The sequence below is a fragment of the Mastigoproctus giganteus genome, chromosome 10 (genome assembly GCF_048544385.1).
Source record: "Mastigoproctus giganteus isolate SK-2022 chromosome 10, ASM4854438v1, whole genome shotgun sequence".
In the NCBI taxonomy this organism is placed as follows: Eukaryota; Metazoa; Arthropoda; class Arachnida; order Uropygi; family Thelyphonidae; genus Mastigoproctus; species Mastigoproctus giganteus.
The window spans coordinates 58,099,609-58,124,955 of NC_143584.1; the positions used below are offsets into that span (position 1 = coordinate 58,099,609).

The 25,347-nt window shown below is 36.2% G+C and overlaps 1 protein-coding gene across 4 annotated transcripts in view; it reads right to left on the reverse strand.

Moving 5' to 3' along the window:
- The window catches only part of LOC150079046 (transcription initiation factor TFIID subunit 4B-like), a 634,753-nt gene that overhangs the window by 207,457 nt on the left and 401,949 nt on the right, over positions 1 to 25,347 (reverse strand). Inside the window, exon 14 of one of the 4 annotated variants that reach the window (XM_090382249.1) lies at positions 18,654 to 18,775. The exons of the other annotated variants lie outside the window; for them this stretch is intronic. Within the exon in view, the coding sequence (XP_090238375.1) occupies positions 18,654 to 18,775 (122 nt within the window). The remainder of the gene's footprint in view (positions 1 to 18,653; positions 18,776 to 25,347) is intronic. 4 annotated transcript variants of the gene reach the window in all.

Sequence of the window (25,347 nt, forward strand, 5' to 3'; positions counted from 1 at the left end):
ATTTCTCCTCCACTTTGCCCTCAGTTATTAGAAAATCACTTAGCTCGCTGTCACTCCCCTCATTGAATAACTCCTCAGGTGTAATTGTAGAAGCAAAATACACATTCACTTTTTTAGCTACCTGAGCATGATCATCAATAGTCACCCCATCTATGTTATGTGGTCCAATCTGATTCATCCCTTTTCTTCTATAGTTTAGATAATTAAAAAACTCTTTGCTGTTTTTCTTTGCATCCTTTGCCAAGGATTTCTCGTAATCTGCCCTCGCCAGCTTAACCCCCTGTGTGATTTATTTACAGACAAGTTTATATCTGCCTTAGGCTTCCCTGTCACATGATACTTTATATGCATGCCATACATTTTTCTTCTCTGCCATGAGCCTCATTAGTTCATCTGACATCCATTTTGGCCAAAATTTGAACAGTATTTTTTAGTTGGAATGAAAAGCTTAAGCCCCTGAAGTTATTAGCATTAACATTAGCAAATGCACATGATGCAAGAAAGCAAGCTTATTAGCACCAGGCAATAAAAAAAAACAAAAGAAAACAAAAGAAAACAAAAAAAAAACAAAAAAGAAAACAAAAAAAAAAAAGAAAATCCCCCCCCCCCTTTTTACCCATCCCCTTGCTCCAAATGTTTGTCAAGTTCTACCTTGAATCTATTTAAGTTATCAACTTCTACGACAGTTGGAATTTTGTTCCAGCGATCAGCCACCCGCTGGCTAAAGGCAAACTTCTGCACATCTATCCTACAACCATCTTTCTTAAATTTGAATTTATGACCTGTCAGTTGATTATTCTAAGAAAGAGGAAGAATCCCATCAGCACTGAAAATGCTCAAACCATCGAAGGCTTTATACACCTCAATCAGATCACCTCACAGGTGCCTAGAATCCAGACATTGTAATTTGCAAGACTTAAGCCTTTCTTTAAAGGCTTTTGATACTGTTGCACATGGAAGACTGCTGCACAAATTGGAGCAGTGTGGCATTGGAGGCAAATTGCTGCTATGGATAAAGGGATGGTTGAGGGGGAGAAGACAGAGAGTGGTAATCAATGGACACTGCTCATCATGGACTAATGTTATTAGTGGAGTCCCTCAGGGTTCAGTATTGGGTCAATTATTGTTTTCTGTATTTATAAATGATATTGATGATGGTATATCAAGCTTAATGTCCAAGTTTGCAGACGATACGAAGGTTGGCAGGGTTGTCAAGTACACTACTGACACTATGCTGCTCTAACAGGATCTGGAAAGGTTGAGCAGGTGGGCTGAGAGGTGGCAAATGAAGTTTAACATTAACAAATGTAAAGTACTACATATGGGAAACAGCAACCCCAGAGCAACGTATCAACTCTGTGGTACTACACTGACAGTGGTAGAGAATGAAAGGGACCTGGGGGTGGTTGTGCAGGCAGATATGAAGTTCTCTGAGCACTGCAGATGGGCTGCTAGAGTAGCTCATGGTGTATTGTCAATGATATATAGGAATTTTTCTAGCAGGGATAAGGAGGTGATTATTCCCTTGTATAAGGCAATGGTCAGGCCACACCTAGAGTACTGTATACAAGTCTGGAGACCTCATTTGAAGAAGGATGTAGAGCTGCTGGAATGAGTACAGAGAAGGGCAACAAGATTAGTGAATGGAACAAAGGGGTGCTCTTACGAAGAAAAGCTTAAATTTTGCAAATTACAGTGTCTGGAGACTAGGCACCAGCGAGGTCATCTGATAGAGGTGTATAAAGCCTTGAATGGTTTGAGCATGCTCAATGCTGATGGAATTCTTCCTCTTGCTTAGAATAATCACCTGAGAGTGCATAAATTCAAATTGAGGAAAGACAGATGTAGGATAGACGTGCGGAAATTTGCCTTTAGCCAGCGGGTGGTTGATTGGTGGAACAGATTTCCATCCCTTGTCCTGGAAGTTGATAGCCTAAATAAGTTTAAGGCTCAGCTGGACAAGTATTTCGAACGAACAGAGGGGTGAAGTGGAAGTGGTTATTTTTTATTTATTTTTTTTTTTTTTTGGCTGATGCTGCATAAGCTTGCTTTCTTGCATCAAATGCCTCTACTAATGTTAATGCTTTCTTCGTAAGAGCAACCCTTTGTTCTGTTCTGTTCACTAATCTTGTTGTCCTTCTCTGTACTTGTTCGAACAGCTCTACATCCTTCTTAAAATGAGGCCTCCAGACCTGTATACAGTACTCAAGGTGTAGAATGATCATTGCCTTATACAAGGGGATAATCAACTCCTTATCCCTGCTAGAAAAAATTCTGTATATCATTGACAAGACACCATGAGCTACTCTTGCAGACCATCTGCACTGCTCAGAAAACTTCATATCTGCCAGCACAATTACCCACAGGTCCTTTTCATTCTCTTCCAATGTCAGTGTGGTACCACAGAGTTGATATGTTACTCTGGGATTACTGCTTCCCATATGTAGTACTTTACATCTGTCAATGTTAAACTTCATTTGCCACCTCTCAGCCCATCTGCTCAACTTTTCTAGACCGTGTTGCAGCAGTGTAGTGTCATTAACAACTGTGCCAACCTTCATATCGTCTGCAAACTTGGACATTAAGCCTGATATACCATCATCAATATCATTTATAAATACAGAAAACAACAATGGACTCAACATTGAACCCTGAGGGACTCCACTAATAACATTAGTCCATGAAGAGCAGTGTCCATTGATTACCACTCTGTCTTCTCCCACTCAACCATCCCTTTATCCATAGTAGCAATTTGCCTCCACTGCCACACTGCTCCAATTTGTGCAGCAGTCTTCCACGTGCAACAGTATCAAAGGCCTTTCTACGATCCAAATATATGATATCAAAGTTATTCTTTGCATCCATTTCCTTTGTGACTACATCATAGTATCCAATCAAATTTGTCAGACAAGACTTCCCCTTATCAAACCCATGCTGTGTCCTAGCTATAAATGAAGTTTTGTCTAGATGATCCTGCAGTGCTTCTTTAACCTGTGCCTCCATTAATTTCCCTGGAACAGAAGTTAAACTAACAGGTCTGTAATTACCTGTCTCTCTCTTTGACCCTCCTTTCTGGATTGGGTTCACCTTTGTACATCTCCAGTCCATGGGTATATATCCTGAGTCTGAGTCCAGGGAAACTCTCATAATTATGGCTAAGGGTTTGCTTACTTCCTTTGCCACCTCCCTTGATATAACTGGATAGATTCCATCCACACCAGGTGCCTTTCTTATGTTTATCTTCAACAATTTCTCCTTCAATTTAAGCTCAGTTATTAGAAGATTATCTAGCTTACTGCCAGAGTTGAATACACGTCTGGCATTCCCCTCCCTTAATAACTCCTTATGTGTGAATAGATGCAAAATATTCATTTCGTTTGTTAGCTACCTGAGCAGGATCATCAACAGTTCAAACACGATATCAAGTAGACCAATCTGATTCATCCCTTTCCTTCTAGAGTTTACATAAGTAAAGAACTCTTTGCTGTTTTTCTTTGCATCCTTTGTCAAAGATTTCTTGTAATATGCCTTAGACTACCTAACCTCCTTTGTAACTTGATTACAGACCAGCATATAAAAGTCTATTAGCTCCCAAGATTAATTCTTTGAATGCTTCCCATTTTGAATTTGCTGTTGGCTACATCATCAGTTGGTCCCACCGTATAGAATTTAAATACTGTCTCAGACCACCGTAGTCACCTTTATGAAAGCAAAAACCTTCAGTTTACCATTGATGGTAGTTACATCTTTGAGTAAATCCCACTTCAGCACAGTGTGATCACTGCCACCTAGTGGTTCCTATATCTACAGATTTTTGATGAATGAAGAATCACTACTGATAATCAGATCAAGAGTATCACTCCCTCTATTTGTCTCCCAAACATGCTGCTGTAAAAAACAATCAGCCAATAAATCCACAAAAGCCTTGCTAGTGACCAACCCACAAATTCCAGTCAATCTCTGGGAAATTAAAATCCCCCATTATAAGACTTTCTGATTTACTGGCCCACTCTATTTCTCTGCACAATTGCTTATTATACTCATCAGATTCATTTGGCCTATAACACACCTACTCTCATTTTTCCTTTCCCAGTGCTTATGTCACACCAAACAGACTCAACATTGCATTGTCCACCAACATCAATTGGATGTACTTCCGTAGATTTTATGTGTTTCTTACCTAACAGCTTAACCCCTCCTCCCCCTATTTCCTGTCTATCCTTTCTGTACACATTGTGCTCCTCAAATTCCAGTTGTGCACTGCTTATGTCTGTGTGACATCATGTCTCTGATATCCCAACAATATCTGCCTTTGATGTCTTGACTAGCACTTCAAGCTCATCAAATTTATTAACTACACTCCTAGCATTGGTGTATATGCAAGTATACATGCACCTGTTTCTACTCTTAGTTTTCCTAACACAACCCATGTATTTACTTGTTCCACTAAGACTCCCAGCATTCCTTGAAATCGTCATTACCTTGCTTTCCAGGCTGCTGCTCAATTGCATTTCAATAAAAGTAGTGCAAGAATCACTTTTACCTCTGCCAGCGGCTACTGTTAATCTATTAGTCCGTGTATTGCCCCAAGCTAGCAGTTTTCTGATTCATCAAACTCTGCCTCGATAGCATCAGCAAATATTGTTGCACCCTTTCTATTTAAGTGTATCCCATCCCTGTAGAAGCCGTCTCTCCTGTTAACAAGCACAGACCAGGCTGAGAAAAATTCTACCCCTTGAGCCTTGCACAATCTCTTCAGGGCTCTCATTATATACCCCCTCCTGTCATGTCTGGGCAGAATTGGAGACACTTTCAAATTCAACCCTAACTCACGTCTTTTTTTCAGTATTGACTTGTACTTGTTAAGTAATTCCGCTGGTTTCCTACTCTTAATATCATTAGTGCCATCGTGTACAACAGTATCACCCTTTGTGCCCTTAAAAGATGATATCTGCTATTCAACGTCATCAACCTTTGCCTCTGGCAGACATACCCTGTTCCATCTATCCTTTTTGCACAGTATGTTCCCCGTTTCACTGACAATAGTCACCTACTACTAGTTCCTTTGGGATCAGCGCATTCTGCCTTGGGGTTTGCCACTGTGTTGTGTGATGTTCAAGTGGCATTGATGTGGGCAGCTGAGAGCTTGATAGGCCCCTGAATTTAAATCCTTCGAGGGCATCCACCCTGTCCTTCAAGCTCTCATATAAGCCCACAACAATGCTGAGTTGGAGCCTGATTTCCTCGCACTCCTTACATCGTGCACACACGCAAAAACATTCCCCTTGGCAATATCATATCCCATTCCTGATTGCTCTACAAACATCAAACAAGCAGTGCAATTTAATAGACTGTGATTCAGAGGACAACTGACCCCCCCAGTTCACCCCTGAGCCACAGCACTTCCATTACGTTGAGCTTTTTGCTTTGCTGCTCTGTGCCATGATTTCTATTCAAGTTCAGTAAAATTCCAATACAAAATATAACCCTAAACCTATATCCCAATACAGTTATAACTATAAATATATATGTATTTCAGTATCGAATGTTATCTCCGAGTTACGTTATGACTTTCTTATCCTCTGTCAACTTATATGTATTAATTTGTGATGTTAAGTTTGTAAAAACTAGGGCGTTATATTTATTTAGTTAAAGTACAATTCAATTGACAATGAAATTTAATAAAATTAATAAATTTCACCAATTAATTGATACTACTATACTCGCTATCTAGTTTTCTGTTAGACCTTATGCCATCTAGTTCAGTACACATGTATCGTATAACGATGGCGGCAAGTTATGAATGGTTAATCTACGGACACGAGGTATTATTTACTTTCCAAATAGTGCTATCTAAATTCAAAATAAACCAAGGAGCTTGACTAGGTCTATAAGCTACTTATAGAAATAATTTAATCTAACAATTAAATCAATAAAGTGGCTTGGTATAATCAAAAACTTTGCGTTCGCGGGAGCTGCAAAACCTGTTCAACACGTGGATTTGATACCCTTACCGATACTAAATAATAACCTACAAAATCTCTATCTAAATTCAAATTAAACTAAAGTATTGTTACTAGCAATATAAAGCAACTCTAAAAAATAAATTAATATGCCAATTTAAGTCAATAAAAAAGCAAAACTTCTTTATTTGCTGGATCCCATAAAAACTTCGCCTGTTCACGTCAAGGCTTCCCATTTAGAATTCAACATTGGTAGCATCATCAGTTAATCCCATTGTATAGAATTTAAAGACTGTCTGAGACCTCTGTAGTCAACTTTATGAAAGCAATAGCTTTTCCCTTTAGCCTTGATGGTAGTCACATCTTTAAGTAATTCCCACATCAGTACATTGTGATCACTGTCACCCAGTGGTTCCTTTAGCTGCAAATTCTTAATACATGAATAACCACTGCTGATAATCAGATAAAGAGTATTACTCCCTCTGTTTGTCTATCGAACATGTTTTGTAGAAAACATGTCATCCAATAAATCCACAAAAGTCCACATATTATAAGACATTCTGATTTACTGGTACACTATTTTTCTGCACAATTGCTCATTATACCCATCAGAATCATTAAGCCTATAACAGACAACTCCTCTCATTTTTACTTTCCCAGTGCTTATGTCACACCAAACAGACTTAACATTGCATTGTCCACCAACATCAACTGGATGCACTTCCTTAGATTTTATGTTCGTTAACTAACAGCATAACCCCTCCTCCCTTTCTGTCTTGTCTATCCTTTCTGTATACATTGTACTCCCCAACCCCCAAATTCCAATTCAGCACTGCTTATGTCTGTGTGACACCACGTCTCTGATATCATAACAATATCTGCCACTGATCGCCTGACTAGCACTTTGATCTCATCAAATTTATTAACTATACTCCTAGCATTGGTATACATGCACCTGTTTCTACTCTTAGTTACCCTAACACAGCCCATGTATTTATTTGTTCCACTATGACTCCCAGAAGTCCTGGAAATCTCCATTGCCTTGCTTTCCAGGCTGCTGCTCATTCAAATAGAAGCAGTGCAAGAATCACTTTTGCCTCTGCCTGCAGCCACTGTTAACCTTTTAGTCTGTATATTCCCCAAAGCTAGCAGTTTTCTGACCCACCCAACACTGCCTCGATAGCATCAGCAAATATTCTTGCACCCTTTCTATTTAACTGTACCCCATCCCTGTAGAAGCAGTCTCTCCTGTCAACAAGCACAGACCAAGCTGAAAAAAATTCTACCCCGTGTGCCTTGCACCATCTCCCCAGGGCTGAATTGATCAACAATGCTCTCATCATATACTCCTTCCTATTGTGTCTGGGCAGAATTGCAGACAATTTCAAATTCAACCCTAATTCACGGCTTTTTTTCAACAGTGATCTCTACTTGTTAAGTAATTCCGCCGGTCTCATACTCTTAATGTCATTAGTTCCAACGTGTACAACAATATCACCTTTTGTGCCCTTAAAAGATGATATCTGTTCTACAACTTCTCAACTAATGTTGGTGTTACCCAAGGGTTCAGTTATTTATCCCATCCTTTTCTTCTTGTATTTTAATGACCTCCTTCCATAGGCCATAAATCCTATCCATAGATTTGCTGATGACAGCACATTGCATTCCACCTTGCAGTTGCTCAAACAGCTTCAATTTCTCAAATATCTACCACCAAGTCCTTAAATGCTGATCAAGTAATTCTGCAGTGGGGCAAAGATAACTTAGTTGATTTCAATCCTTCTCCCAGTCCTGTTTTATTTCTCACAAAAATAATTCTTCTGCTCTTATGTTTCAAAAATAATTCTTCTGCTCTCAATCTTCAGTGACACTCCGATTTCTAGGAAAGATCATATCTGTATTGGGATTACCCTGGCTTTTAATCTCGCTCTCTTGGCATAAGCACATTACAAATATTGCCTCCTCTGCATCTAAAAAAACTGGGTTTTCCTTTTTTTCACTCTTGGCATTACTTTTTTTCAAATAGCTGTTCACACTGTACTAATCACAAATTCACCTTACCGTGGTATATTGTTCCTAGATTTAGAGTGGAATGGAATCTAGACTTCTAGATTCCATTCAAAAGAGGGCAATTAGTTAATGACTCATCTCTAACAGTCTCTCCACTCTCTCTTTCTTACAGATGTTCTGTTTCTTCTGCATGCCTTTTCTATACACACTTCCACGGGTAGGGTTCTTCTGAATTGGCTGCTATAATTCCAGCTCTCTCTCTTTCAAAGCAGTCAGAACACATGCCACAAGTAGTCAACATCCAATTATTGTCAAATTTCAAACTCACAGAATCAACTTTTCTTCTTCCTCATTTATTCAATCAACTTCTGTTTTCTCAAAAAAAAAAAAAAAAAAAAAAACACCTTTCTTCATATGTATTTTCTGAAAATTATAATCTACAGAATTTCAATTCTAATGTCAACAAGTATCTTCTTTTATCTTCTCAGCCCTCAGCTCACGCACAGTACTAAGTACTATAGGTTCTAATACCTCTTGTGTTTGGAGTTTTCATGAAAAAAAAAAAAAAAAAAAAAAAAAATGTTCTCATTAATAGTGAGTGCATTATTCCAAAGGGATAATGCACTCACTTTCACTCTATTTTAGCCCAATAGGGTAAATTTTAGCTTCGTTACATTTTACAATGTATTCTTCTCAGAGATTGCTATATAACTTAATTTGCAGTAGTCTGACTGCTTGCCACTGTTCCCATTTGGTTCAAAAGGTCCTGAAACTTAGATGTCTTTGGGATTCTGTAGTTGTGCAATTTCTGTTATTTTCTCTATGACAAACATGGTGTGAACAAAAAGACCTACAACTTTAGTTTTCTAAAGAACATAAAAGTAGATTGAAATTTTTATATGCAAACTCCTTCAAAGCAGTTTTCTCTGGGTTGAATTCTGTTGTACAGTTGGAATATCAGCAAATCTTCCGTTCAGCTTCATTGTGAATGTTATGTGTGGCAGTTACTGCAAGAAATAATGTCAAGTGAACGAGGAAGGTGATTTTTGGAATGTTTTTGGGAACACTGAAATGACTCAAAACTTTTGAACAGCTGGTGTCATTTTTTCTTGCCTTTTCCCTTCAATCAAATTGTTTACCTTTCAATCAAATTGTTACTTTTTTGTGTTAGGCCTGGTTCACGATTTGACAATTCTTAACAAATTCATGATGACTGAAACTTGGAATGTTGAATACTGTCATCACTGTTTTCACATTTCAGTGAAATTCCTTATGCTTTTATTGGATGGGAGTGATTCTGGTGACCCACTAGAATGATTAGAATTTTTCTTCAGAGTCATAACTGTATTCATCATCACTAAAATGAAATTGATGTGATTTGGATCAATTTCCACTATTCTTTTCACCTCCTAGACTGCTCTCGATGGTGAACCTTTTGGTCACCATTAAAAGACCTTGTAATACATTTTGCCAGCACTTAATGCATGCCTAAATTTGTGGTCTAAACTGATTTGTTTGAGAAATAAGGAGATTTTTAAGTCATCATCAGTGATAACTTGAAAATCAGTTTCTCTGTGAACTGCTGAGCAGAGCTAGAAAAATGAATTTGTTCGTGGAATTTAGGAACCATTTCATCAACACTAGCCACTTTTGAGATATTCTTGGTTGTTTTGGAAACATTTCCTCCACATTAAATGAGAGCCTTATTCAAGAAAGCCTCATCAAATGCAATCATCACTAACACATGGATGAGTTTTTCCTATTCTTCACACAAAACTTGATACATAAACTTGATAAATACGTGTTATTACATATTTGTATCATTATACATGGCCTAAGATACATGTTTAATTCAATTAGAGGGAGGAAGTGGGTAAAATCAGTAAGGTGGCACCCTCACCCTTACACGTATTCAACATTGTGGCCTCCAGTGTTTCTTTTGTAATAACGTAGAACTTCTTGATCACACCTTGTACATTACTGCAGAGCTAACTGATTTTTTTTTTTTTTTTTTTTTTTGCTGAGTACTCTTGAATTAATCCAGGCCAAATTTAGAAATTTCCCACTTTTGCATACTTTAAATTTCAATTTGAAATCCGACAATACAATAAAGGTATTGTTGTAGTGATTACAGGATAATGGTCACTTCTCCATTTCCCATGTTGCAAAAAAGGAGAAACAGATCATGAAATAAAGTTCCAAGAACATAAGTTCAGAAAATGAATGAATTTGTCTGAGCATGCATTATGCAATTTTGCCTCTTCCAGTGAGATGAAGGCTTCCTGAATGTGGTTATGCATATATAAGTCCCTCCCCACCCCAACTGGTCAAAAAGAAAAGTGGTAGTTGTAAAATAATTTCATCACAACTTCTATAAAACATTAATCACAGATGGCAAGTAAGTGCATCACACCAGGAGAGACAGCTATTTAAAAGGCTATTGCTTCTAGGATACTGGTGACAGAGTTTTATACTGGAGCTAGTTTATTCATCACAAGTGTATGAGGAACTTGATTTTTTAAGTTTGGAAGATCATTTGGTGTACTTATGAAATTGTAAATGGAGTAATTTATGTTTTTCTAGTTTAAGGTTTTAGAAGATTAACAATTTTTGGTTCATACCTTTACTGGAATTATCTCAGAGACTGATCACCTGATGTTTTTCCGATCAATGTCCATGAGTTCTTGATGACTGCCCAGAGAGGTTGTTCATTCTTTACTGTGCAATTTCTATATTTGTGCAGCATTCAGAGGAATCAACACGGTTCCTCTGAATGCTGCACACAGGAAAGGAATAAGCAGCATATTCACTACTTGCTCCTTTCTATTTGCTTGCAGTACATTTATCATATTTGCACTTGGGGAGTAAAAGGTTAGTGAAGGAAAATGATCTGTGTACATTCCTATGGAAGTTTGTTTCTCTTGAGTAGATGGAACAGTGAATTATCTTGTTCTGGATATTATGATATTCAATTTAGTTTTATATTTTCATTCTCATTTTCATTTCATCTCTTATCCATTTCCATATTTTCTGTTTCTATTCAAAAGTTATTTTCTGCAATATTATGCATTAACAATGGTTGTTAACAAGCTGAACATTTGTTTCAGAAGAAATGGCCACACGCAATTTCTGAGTCATGATTTCATTGCTTGCATTACAAGTGGAACACATTCAAGGTTTGAACTAGTTGATAACCATAGCACAAATGATGTCTATTTTTTTATTTCCTGTTGCAAGGAGTGCAGTGATCTAAAATTAAAACATGGTGCACTGCTAGAGAAATTTGAATCACCAGAGAAATGGGTGCTTGCCCTAGACACATATGCAACTGGGAGTTTGTCAGGAGCTCAAGTTTCCAGTAATTTGCAAAGTGACACATCCCAAAATTGAATCTCAGGACAAAATAATTAAGTATAAACTGCTCTGCTTCGAAAGAATTTACTTTTAATTGGAGATTCTATTGTCAGGGAAATGAGTAAAATGTTTTTGTAATAAGGTCAGGTGTGTTCTACAAGGAGCTATAATTAGCATTAGCATTAGTAGAGGCATACGATGCAAGAAAGCAAGCTTATGCAGCATCAGCCAAAAAAAAAAAAAAAAAACAAAAAAACCCTTCCATTTCACCCCTCCATTTGTTCCAAATGCCTGTCCAGCTTGGTCTTAAATTTATTTAGACTATTAGCTTCCACAACAAAAGATGGATGCCTGTTCCACCAATGAACTACCCGCTTGCTGCTAAAGGCAAATTTCCGCACCTCTATTCTACAACCATCTTTCCTCAATTTGAAACTGTGGCCCCTCAGGTTCTTAGTCTTTGTTCTTACTCTGTATCCAATTAATGATGCCATCAACAGATTATCAGATTTTAAAGGGCAGGGATGAAGAGAGCATTACTATTCATGTGGAGACTAACGATACTGAGCAAATATGAACTGACAATTTGTTTGAAACATATAGGATGATGCTGAAAAAATGCAGTGAGTTAGGTGCATGTGTGGCTGCATCTGCAGTGTGTATGTGTCTAAAATTATACCCATGAACAACAGGAGGGACAATGTGCTGTAAGCCTTTAGGATCACCTCAAGCAGCTGCAAGCCTCTGTGGGAGAAATTTCTTTTATCACTATGGTCTGCATTCGAGAAGGAATCCATTTTGTACAGAAAATATATGCTTGAACAAAGGTGATACAAGGGGTTTTGCCAGTATCATTGAGGATACCCTAAGGGTCTGAACCCTTAAGGTATCCTGAGGAACTGTTAGTTGGGGGTGGGGGGATAACATAGATATGCATTTATCTGATGATATGGGTCAAAGTAAAGCTTGTACATAACTCAAGAACTCTTTTTTGTTGACACAATAACTGATATTGGCAAGATGTTCAGAGGGTAGTATTGTTTCATATGAGCAGGAAGCTCCTGCTGGAAAACACGCTTAAATAACTTCAAGGGGTAGGTTAAGAACCTACCCCTTGAAGAACCTATACAAGAACATTTAGTCTTAACTACGTTTCCAGTAATGTCAAGAGTATTGTCAATAAAATGAGTGAATTCTGGTTAGGACAACTACAGCTGAAATAAATAGTGCTAAGAGAAACATGGCGGAACCAAGAAATAAGGGATGATAGAAGGGGTGGCAGGATCATGCTTCTTAGCTAAAGCAGACTGAATGCCAGCACAGAATCTGTTTGGAAGGCATAAGCTGGAAGCAAAGGTATAAGGAGAATTTCAAAATTTCTGATGTCAAAGTTTGCCCAGATCGTGTCAGTGAAATTATTCTTCTAGGAATGGAATCCTTTATTCCACCTTAAAATATCATCCTTTATCTAAACCTCGGTTTTCCAATAAATGTGCTACGGCTGTTCAAGAGAAGAATGTTACATATCGTAATTGGCTTGTTTCCAATTGTTCAGTTTCATTTTCTGCCTACACCAGAGCTCGCAACAATTGTAAAGCAGTTATTAATCAGTCCAAATTAGGTTTTGAACAAGCTAAACGTCATGATTGAGGATTTACATTGTGTGACTGTCATTGAGATTAGAAAACTTGCTTCTAGCCATAATGGTAGCCGAGCATTCTGGTCTCTTGCCAAAGCTATTGGCTGCAACTTTTGCTCACCTCTTCTCCCACCTCTGTCAAAACCAGATGGTTCTATTGTCACTTCAGCCAAGGATAAAGCTGACCTGCTAGCAGCCCATTTTTCTTCCAACTCATGTATTAATGACCTTGGTAAAACACCTCCCACCATGCTCCAATCTATGCCTCCTGTGGTCTTCTGTCAAAAGGATGTCAGAAGGATTCTGACAAATAGTGATGCTAAGAAAGCTCCAGGTCTTGATGGTATTTCTCCACTTGTTCTCAAAACCTGTGTTCCTGAAGTTACTCCTGTTTTTTTTGTCACCTTTTTCACTTTCTTAGGCACCTCCATAGCCAGGCGGGCAGGAGCAGCAGTGCGTAGCACATGCTTCTTGATTAGACCGGGGTTCGAGCCAGTGACCGCCAAATACGGATGATGCGGAAATGTCAGGAAATGACCACACCACATCCTTGGAGTAATATGGCCTTAGTTGCTAATGCTCCTAAAAACCAAATAACAACAACATTTTCACTTTCTTATTCCAAAGATGATTTTCCTTCTGCTTGGAAATCTGCTCATATCCAGCCAGTTCCTAAAAAGGGTAACAAATCCCTCCCATCTAATTATCGTCCCATTGCAATCTCTTCTACTCTTTCTAAAGTAATGGAGAAATTAATTAACTGCCAACTGTTAAATTGTCTAGAAACCTTCAGTCTGATGAACGATTGCCAATATAGATTGCATCAGTGTTGATCCACTGGTGATATTCTGGCTTATGTTACCCATTTATGGACAAATTCAGAAAAGTTTGGTTAAACACAAGCAGTTGCTCTTGACATCTCAAAGACTTTCGATCGTGTTTGGCATAAAGGTCTTCTAAACAAGCTTCTGTCTTATGGTTTTCCAACTGATTTTTGTAATTGGTTATCCAGTTTTCTCTCTGACTGCTCACTGAAGGTGATGGTAGATGGCTCCATTAATGCTGGTGTCCCCCAAGGTGCAGTTCTTTCCCCTACTCTTTTCCTCTTGTATATTAACGTCAGTCCTGTCTTACATCTCACAAAAAAGGATTCTTCTGCTTCTATGCTTATCTTTGGTGACATTCCGATTTCTAGGCAAGATGATATATCTCTTTTGGGGATTACCCTGACTTCTAATCTCTCTTGGAAAAAGCATATTACAAATATTGCTTCCTTTGCATCTAAAAAAACTTGGTTTTCTCTTTCAGCATTACTTTTCTTCCAAACAGCTGTTCACTCTGTACAAATCACAAATCCGCTCTACCATGGTATACTGTTTCCACATATAGGGTGGGAAACCAAAAACCTCTCTCAGGTTTCTAGAGTCCAATCAGAAGAGAGCAGTTAGGTTAATTAATGACTCATCTCTAAAAGAGTCTCCCCACTCTCTGTCTCATAGGTGTACTGTTTCTCCTGCATGCCTTTTCTACAGATACTTCCATGGGCACTGTTCTTCTGAATTGGCTTTTATAATTCCATTCTCTCTTTCAAAACAGTCCAAACACGTGTTGCCACTAGCCAATGTCCATTTACTTCAAACTCACAGAACCAACTTTTCATCTTCCTTGTTTATTCATTCAACTGCTGTTTTCTGGAACAACCTTCCTTCATACATATTTCTTGAAAATTAGTCTACAGAAGTCTAATGTCAACAAATATCTTCTTTTGTCTTCCCAACCTCCATCTCGTGCACGGTACTAAGTACTATAGGTTCTAATACCTTTCATGTTTAGGATTTTCATAAAAAAAAAATATATATATATATATATATATATTTGCTCTCACAGGTTTTCAGACCTGACACTGGCAAGAACAGTACCACTAGGTTGATTGGGATGCAATAAAAACATTCTAAGTTAGAAAATGCTAACATAAAGTTTTTAAACCTTTGCACAAACGGTTAAATAAGAGATTGAAGGTTTCCACACCCACAGACTTGTTTATAGTTCATGGAAAATAGACGACTCATTATTAAGTTTATTGCAGTCTCATTATGCCTCAATTTTGCTCCAATTTGTTTCTATTATACAAATGCAATGTCTACAATCTGGAAACTCTGGACCTGGAGGCTGCCAGTTTTTGAGGAAATCCAATCATGAAATATTAAAATTCAAGCTGATAAAGGGTAAACCACATCAGCAGTGCAACTGTACACTTTTTGATAATTTTCCTACATTATTAACTATGTTATTTTATTCTTACTATTCCTTAGGCTGTTATTCAAAACTGGTAAACGAGAAACTTAGTGCCATGAAAGTTACTGAAGTACTTAGTACTTAGTGCCATGAAAGTTACTACAAAACTACTTTGGAAATAATTCATTAAAAAATTAAATTAACAAATAGAAAAATAAAATAATAAACAAAAACGAAGTACTTTACCATATAGTATTTTTACAAACAGCTAAAGATGATACCAAACCCCACATATAGGAATAAAAGCAAAGGCTTTTAGATTCCCCCCCCCCCAAAAGACAACATTTTCCTGCTGTTTTTGGCCATGGGAGTGTTTCTATAGTAGTATAACACCTATCACTGCCCCACAATCAATGCAAAACAAAAAAAAAAAAAAATATATATATATCTATATATAAATAAAATAAAAATAATTAATACAATTAATTAACATAATATTTCAATTTGCCGTTACTGATGTTTTATTCGGAATGCAAAGTCTGAATCACAGTCTTTGGTGTAATGCAGGTGTCAAAGAAGTTGCCTCGAAAGCTTTAAATATGAGAAGTAAGTTTTATAAACAATACATATATTCAGTACAGAATGGTCGTGATTTGCACATGGGTTGTGTTCCTGAAATGTGCACACAAATAAAGATTTACACAAATTAAGCCCCATAATCCCACAGAAATACATTAAAATTCAGGAGATGTGTTCCACAAACACAATAAGTGTCACCAGTGTAACAATTTTTCTTATTTTATGCAGATAAATTAAAATTAATAGAAATATTTTTATAATTAACATAAATAAAATAAAATTTAAGACGTAAATTTACATGCGCTGTATGAGAAAAAATTACCTTCATAAAATATTCAATTGAAAGTTACCTGTATGTTTTTTACAAGTAAAAAAAAATACAGGCAACCTGTAAATTAAAAAATATATATATAAATCAAGAAATAAATGTCCGAACATAAAAAACACATTAAAATGTGTTTTTTTATTTTCACTGAATCTCAAACAATTTCACTTCGCAAATGAAGCTACTTTGAACAGTGGCTGGAAAAATTAACAGTTCCTCTCTGGAGTTCATAGTTTAGACATCAAAACTTTTGTTTAAACTATGAACAGAGGACTACTGTTGATTTTTGGGTCTATTCTGCAAATTTCAGGTAGCTTCTCCAGTTCCACCAGGTCTTTGTTGGTCATTTCATCAATATGGGAATCCAGAAGTTGTTTAATATCTGCCTCATCTAATGCTTATTTTGCCAATCTAACTTGCAGCAATGATGGTGTTGTCAATACTGAAGACAACACATTCATGACAAAATTGTGGACAGTTTCTTCCAAATGCTCTTCATACACTAATGAAATTTCCTGCCAAGATAACTCCACAAATTGTATGGCATCCTTGATGTTAATGACTTTCCAATATTCTTTAACTATGATGTCATATTGACTTGTTTGCATTACTAAATTATTCAGAACAAAGATAATAAGATTTGAAAGCTGTAATTACGTCTTGGTCAACTGGCTCCAAAATGGAGGTGGCATTTAGTGGTAAATACGTCACTTGCACAGGCACAGAATATTCATGAATGATTGTAGAAATGATGGCTAGGAGAACTGACTAAAATCAGTATGACCTTAAATGGAATATCCTTGTTCTGGCAATATTCTTTCAGCTCTGAATGAAGGTCTTTCTCAAAATATTGTTTAAACATTGCATTCATTATCTGACCTTTTCTATTTGCAACCAATAGACACGCAAAAATAATTTTACATATCTCTTCAAGGCCCTCAGATTTCAAAATGGTAAATTAACATTGGCTTCAATTTGCGGTCATCTTTTGCATTGCCTTCAAGGAGGAGGGTAAAGTGGTTTTTAGCAGCTTTACAGCCAGGTGCATTCTTATCTTCTACAAAAATGCTGGTGCAATCAGGCATTTTTCCCCCAATAAAGTCCAGTTTATGTAACAACGGTTTATTAAACTTTCACTAAGTTTAAGAGCATGCTTAATCACAGCAATGCTCTGTCCAGCTTCATATCTTTTCACAACTTCAATTTTCACTTCTAAATTTAAGGATTTTGTTGCTTTCTTGGGAGAATTACTCACACTAGCACTTTCTATCATTTCGAAGCCATATCAAAAATATTTTTCATTGCTTTATTATAAAAAAAAGAAAAAAAGCACTTCATAATGAAAACACAACACTGCACAGCACAGCACACTGCACAGTTGAGTTCACAGAACTAGGCACTGTGTTACAATGCTCAGTCATTACTACTGTAATAACTTATTTGTTGTAATTATTTACTGTTTAGTGGATACTGGTGCCATCTGTTGGGGAAAATATCACTCATTGTCATCTTTTGATTTGTTGAGTTAGTAGTCAATTTTGTAAATTTTTTTTTTTTTTTTTTTTGAAAACCTTCTGTTTTAAAACACAGAAGGTTATTTTAATTTTTAGGTATATAATAAGCTTCATTTATTACTTATAAGGTTGTATTATTTCAAAATTTCACTAAATAAGAACTGAACCCGTAAATAACAACCATACTGTACTCTACCGTATTTTCTGGCCACCTGTGAATATTAGGAATGAAATTCTTTACAACTTTGTTCAGGTATCTTTAATAATCACTATTTAATTTCTAGTTACTGAGAAAATAAATCAGCTTTTACATAATTAAAATGTAGCAAACACAGTTATAATGAACACCAGCAAAAACTTAGCCATAAAGTAATTTTTTTTTAAAATAAATGTAAGGAATACCAACTCTAAACATGCTGAAGTCTAAAATGATCTGAAGAATTTCCCACCCCAGTCAACAAATTAGTAAATGCAGCTTTCCTTTCAGCAACAACTAATGAGAAAATAGAAAGTCTTGAACACCACGGAGGTTGATAAATGTTGGAGCTAGAATGTGTCACTAAATGATGTACACCCAGATTTGGACAAATGCAGTTTTTAGAGATGAATTTTGGACATTCCACCTGTATATCTATTTATATGCTGTTTACGAAGAGCCATAAAATGGCTAAATCATTATTATTATTTTTTTTTTTTTTTGTAATTACAAGTTCCAGCCCAGCTATAATAAACACCTTTCATTTGTATAGGTAAGATACACCAGAATAGGTTGCAATAATTTTTTTTTTTAAAACAAACACTACCACGAGAACAAACGTGGTTTATTTTTCTAAAGTGCTTAAGTAGTGCACAGGAAAAAATAAAAATAAAATAAGAAAATATAATTCAAAATTTTAATACTGGAGTGAAATTACCAATTCTGCACACCACTTAATGCTATAAAAGTGTGGCTATCCAGTTTAAATATATATGATAATGTAAAATTAGTGCAAAACATTTTATTTCATTATATAACACAATGTCTGAAAACTGACCTTATACCAACAAAACCGTGCGGGATGAGTTCTTCACATTCAACTGATGGTTCAAAGGGCATGACTTCAGAGAACATGCAAATTTGTATGTATGCTTGATACATTGGAAATGGATTGGATTGCTAGAGAAGACAGCATAGAAGTTAATGAGTTTGCGAACAGCACTTTCTGAGTTACTTTATAACTCTGACAATATGGCTTAACAAACTTATATGCATGGAGATTTATAGGAACTCATGGACCTAGCAACAGAAATGGGCAATGGGGTCAAAATAGTCAATAAATTTGAGAGCAGTCAGTATCATTTATAAGCATCAATGTGCTGTTAAACCTATAAACAGCCATGCCATGTGTAGTCAACAAAGAAAAATTACACTTGATGACGTAAATTGATTGTAGAAGTTTGTTAATTTGATGCAAACAATTCTATGAAGGAAATATGTATGTAACCGCAAGTTGCATGGTTGCTGTATTCTATACAAACAATAAACAACAAAACTTATAAATTTAAATATCTATTAGAATTAAGCCAGTTAAGAATTTCAGCATTCAACTTTGATTTCCATCATTAATTATTTAATTGGAAAAGTTTAGACAGAAAAAAAAAAATATATATATACATAAATATTTACATAACCACACAGGTCAAGACACCACACACAAGATGGACACGAGGTGAGTAGACTTTTTTTGTTTTTCTTTCTTTTTTGCCGACTATTAAACACTGATACCAGGGTAAATTTTCAGTTTTCTTTTTTTCACCAGCTTTTTTCCAATAATGTTTTTCGATTTTATTACAAGACTAATTCAGACCTGATTGAAGTGTTTAAGGCTTTAAATGGATCAGGTAAAGTTACTGATTATAATATTGTAACTTGTTCTCAGACAACATACCCAGAGGACAATCTTAAATTGAAAAATGATGGCTCAAGGATAGATGTTAAAATTTTGCTGGGTGACTAATTGTTCGAAGAAAACATCATCTTATGTTGTGGAAGTGAGGTTTGAATAAATTTATGGAAGAATTACACATTTTATTACAGAAGATGGACATGGGGTGAGTAGGTTTTTTTTTTGCTGACGAGTATTAAGCTTGCTTCCTGGCAGAATTTGCCAGCACTACTACTACTACTACTAATAATAATCAAATCGTTAAATTCATGTATTTAAATAAATGTATTTAATGACAGATATATATTAATGATAGATACAGATATATTGAAACAGTTACATAAATATGAATTTATGAGGGTGGTATTAAAGTTTTTCCCCTGACCATGTTCAATGTGTCTCAGGAGATTGACATTTGGAAAAAACATATTACTCCTCTATGTAGTCATCAAAGGTCTCACTTTGCTTTTGAAACCATGCTTTTGTCACAGAAATTATCTCTACATTGTCAAAAAAATGCTTTCCATGCAAAAATGATTTCAGCTGCAGAAAGAGGAAGTCAGAATGTGCCAAGTCAGAGGAATAAGGTTGGTGCAGCAAGATATGAAGTACTAACTTCTGGTCAAGATCAGTAGTTGCAACAGCAGAGTGGGCTGCTGCATTGTTGTGATGAAATAGCATACCTTTACTGAGCATTCAGCATTGCTTTTCCTTGATTGCTGCATATAATTGCTTCAGTATGTTTCTGCAATAATGTGCATTGATGGTGGTACCCTACTCAGGTAATCCGTGCAAATAATGACCATCTGATCTCAGAAAATTGGCAGCAACACCTTCCCTGCAGATGGCTGCACACTGACCTTTTCGGGAGATAGTGATGTTTTCATTGTTTTGTTTCTGGACCAAAGTGATGTATCCATGATTCCCCTAGAGGCACCTGACCTGTTTCTCAGGTCAGGTTGCTGTCACACATGGTGATTAATTCAGCAGAAGCAAGCTTGCTTTTTTCTTTCTGAAAACATGAGTAAGCGAGGAATCCATTGTGTTGAGACCCTATTCATATTCAAATCATTGTGAATAATGTTATCCACTGATCAGCAGCCTATCCCAGTCTCAGCAACTATCTTTTTAATTGTTATATGGCAGTCAGTGACATTATAGCCAAAGTAGCTTATGCGTCATCAACCGCCCCCCCCCCCCAGTCAGTGAGGATTAGCTGTTCAATTTACACCATGATTTCACTAGTGTGAGATGTGGATGGCCGCCCACTTATTTCCTTATCATGGATGTTCTCTCAGCCACACTTGAGCTGCCTCCACCTGACAGACAGATATTTCCATACACTGATACCATATTTTCATGGATAGTCCTTGGCTGTTTGCCTTGCAAAATCAGGAATTTGATAATGGACTGATATTCAACTTTATCCATTATGACACTCTGTCACACATTTAGCTCTGTAACAAAAGAAACATAAGAGTTTAGCTCTATAACAAAAAGAAACATAAGAGTTAAAGGAATGAAATTTCTGGCATATATTACTAGATTAACAAGCAATACAGTCAATAAAACATAACATCCCTAGAATAAAGAGAAGTAAGTCAGGGGAAAAATCATTTTGATACCCCTCATATAAACAATAATAATAATAAAAAAATTCCAATAATTATATTCAATTAGGTTGGCTGAATAGGAATGTGAGTGGCATAATTATTATAGTCGTGTTTACGTAATTGGTCTCATCACGAAAACATATTTGGAATCAACTTCTAAACTTCTATCTAGTCCATATATATATGTTTTTTTTTTATTTATTAAAAAATACCTGTTGATCTGTGTAATAAGATAAAGTTCATAAAAGCAAATGCTTCAAATGGTGTTTATTCCCAAGATATTAAAAATTGATTACAAATTACAAAACAAAAAATTAACTGAATTAATCCTCTATTTATTGTTTGTATGAACCTTTAGTAGCACAAGGACAGCTGTGGCCAAACTGTACCTTTAGTTGAGTCAGTCACATAATGGTTATATGGGGAGAACTATGAGTATATTAAAATAAACTTGTACAAGTGAATAATTTTTTAAAAATTGAAAAAGTACAGCTACATTTGCATCAATCTTTTTGAATGAATAGTTTTGTACATCTATAGATTTTTGTGTTACTGTTATAGAGCTGAAAGCTACACTTCTGATAAAGCAATAATGAACATATTCTAACAGGATGTGCTTTTCTATAAATGGAGAGTGACATAATGAAGGCACGTGGACGATTCTGTAAATAGTAGTAGTATGCCTGATGCATGCCCAAGCAAAGACAATCGCTTCATGTTGGTGTTTTCAGAAGCTGGAGTTAAATGCTTGTGGCCTAAGCTTTATTTCTAGCAGATTGTTATTTGTTTGGTTCTGCCAGATTTCAGTCCATCGTTCAATATACTCTTGATTATATTGTGGATTTAAAATCAATGAAGTGAGCATGAAAGAGAGCAGCCAGTTGCTTTTCTGCCTAGTCAACAAGTTCATTTTCAGGAATTCCAGTGTGTATTGTGATCCAGCAGAAATGAACCACCTGAGTATTTTCTTTAAAGCAGGTCAAATGATATTAAATTTCTTTTGAGATTGGGTGAGATGGTGGAATTTATTTTATATAGCAATTACAGCACTTAAAGGTTGTATATATTAATCTCATATATTAGATAGATTGCTAATATTGTCTAAAGCCAACATTATATAAAATTCAGCAGTGTAAACAATGACTTTAGATGGGAGCCACACACAGATTATGTGCAAAGAACTACAATAGCACCTTCAGATGTTTCCATTTTTGAGCTGTCAGTATATAATTTAAGAACATTTCAGTTTGTTGAATGTGTGCATGTACTTGCCAGATATTTAGGTTTGTGAGGGTGTGTTTTCCTCGAGATGAGGGTGGAAGCTTGCTCCAAAGGATTCACAACCTAATCAGGATCAGATGAGATTTTGGTACAGGTGGAGCAAGATGTACTGGTTATCTCCCAAAGTCATAGCAGAAATGACTAAGAATATTTGGCCACAAGTAGAGCATTCTTGTATGTTCAGTGTCACTTATAAAGTTCAATTTGCTATTGAATATAAGTTCTATAAACCAGATATTGTTATAAATTGATATTAAGTGATATCTCAGCCAGAGTTCTGGTTCAGGATACATTTTCGTTATTTTCAGAATTGTGTGGCCACAGTTTTCTGTAATGAGAGGCAGAGGCCGTTATGCAGCATCCAGTATTCAATTTCATTTACCTGAAATTTCAAGCTGTGCTTGATGGAACATATACTATGCACCTGACAAGAGATGGTAAGATCATCTGCACATATGTATGTTTCATCAGTGTTTAGAATATTCTGAGTTATGTTATTGATTCTAACTGCAAACAAGACAGTGTTCAGGACTGATTGTGGAACTCCACCTTGGACAAAAGAGTAAGAGAGTATATTTTATAATGAATTTAAAATATCTTGCTTTGGAGAAAACTTTGAAATGGACGTGTCACATTAAACTGATTAAAAATTTCACTGGCCACCCACATCGATTAGATGCATTACTTTTTGGTGTTGCATTCAATATATATATACAGGTACTCTCCGGCTTACGTAATACTCGACTTATGGAAATTCGACTTTACGTAAGTTTTTGCCAGTCGGTGCAAACTTAAAAAAAATCATGGAAACGTATTTTGCATCCAGTAGGAATAAATGGAGGTATTGTGAATATCGTAATGTGAACCAAATAACACATTGTTTTTTTTTTTTGGTATTCATATCTCTCTAAAACGTCATTTTTATAATAGAAATTGCACCACACTTTTCATCGTTATCATATGTTCCGTTATAAGAATCAATTTTGAGCACCTTTGTGATATTTTTCTAAAACACATTACTGTAGGTCACTAACAGAAAACAAAAACAATTTGCACTTTCTGGTTTATTGGGTTTTTCTGTAAGTGAATTATACACGGGTAGTAAACTCTTATCTTACTGCATTTGCGATTATCTTGATAACTGGAATTGTGTGGGTTTTTACGTCATGGTATTATGGTAAAATGTGTTCCCCTTCACTGAAATCTTCAATCATATCAAAAACATAAATAAATTTTCAGAATCTACACTTCATTCCTATTTACTTATTACAATGGTGAAGGAAAAGGATCCAATGAAAAGTGCAAGTGCTGGCAGTGCTAGGAAACAAAACAAAATTGATTTAAAAATGCAGATGAAAATGATTAAGAAGTAAGAAGAAGGGTCAAGTGTGTCATCTATTGCATGGAATTAGGTCTCGTTGCTTCAACAGTAAATACTATTTTAAGGGACAGTGCCCGTATAAAAGAACATGTTAAAGGATCAACGCATTTAAGATCAACAGTGATCACAAAACAGTGTTCAGGTGCTATATCGAAGGTAGAAAAGCTATTAATAATATGGATGGAAAATCAGATTCAGAAGAGAGTGCCTCTGAGTCCAAAGAAAGTGCCCCTAAGTACAGTGAACCCCAAGCCAAGTTCATGGCAAGTAAGTAAAGGGTGGTTTAATAGGTTCAAGCATTGCGCTGGTTTCCAAAACATTAAAGTATATGGTGAAGTCACCAGTGCCGAATCTGCAGCTGGAGAGAAATTTTGTGATGTGTTGGAAAAACCCCTTCTAAATCTTCACAGCCCTCAACTTCTGCAGCGGCATGCTTATCAGTTGGAGAGTTAATTCTGGAACTATGCTTGAAAGGTAAAACTTGTTGATGTTAAGCCTATCTCCCCTCTATTTTTGTAATTTAATAATTTTGAAATTTTTCCTGTACATGAGATAAAAAAAATTGAATAAATAATTCCATTTACATGTTCGTCAAACATTTCTTTTTTGCTTCAATCAAATTCAGCGTGCATAGTTGTGAGCGCAACTATGGCACTGAAAATTAAAATTATGATAATTCTTTATTTTCAATGAAGAATGATCATAATTTTTATGAACAACTGTACTGCTTGCTATTTCTAGCTTAGCTGCAGAATTTAAGACTAAACCGAAGTACATCACATAGTAACTGCGCAGTTTACTTTGTGAGCAGTGACTTGTGTGACCCTGGAGTCTGTCAAGTTTAGCCTGTTCAGTCCCATCTACATAACAATGGATGTGCCACATGATGAATAATAGGATACTCTCAAATTTTGTTCCCATCTCAAGAAAATATCAGTTGAAGCATATGAAGTGTTAAGAGGCCTATGATGAACGTGATCGAATCATAAAAATCAGCAGTCCTGGACCACATGCTATCATCAACAGAAACTATAAACACTGCTTCTGTAATTATGAGATAAGATCATCGTATAACAGAAAGACAACTGGCAGAGACGTTGAGAATATCAGTAGGATGATGCGCGGTATTCTTCTTGACCATTTGCATACACGGGGTTCCAAGACTACTCACAACTTTTTTTTTTTTTTTTTTTTTTTTTTGTAGTTGTTGGCGCATCGGCTTCTGTGGCCATAGTGCACCTCCCAAGGTTTTTGCAGTACTTTGATCCAAGCCCGAGGCGGGATTCTAACCCGCGACCTTTGGGTTGCCAGGCAGGCACTTTACCCACCTGGCTAGACCGGTCAGCTACTCACAACTGAGTAATAGCAAAGTTGCATGGAGGTTTGTCAGGAACTGTAACTAATTGTTACTGAAGATGGCGAGGTTTTGCACAAAGTGGTAATGGGAATATTCTTGCACTCCCCCTTCCCTTTAACAGTATCTCATCCCTGTAAAAACAGTCTCTGCTATGTTTTTCTAAAATTTTCC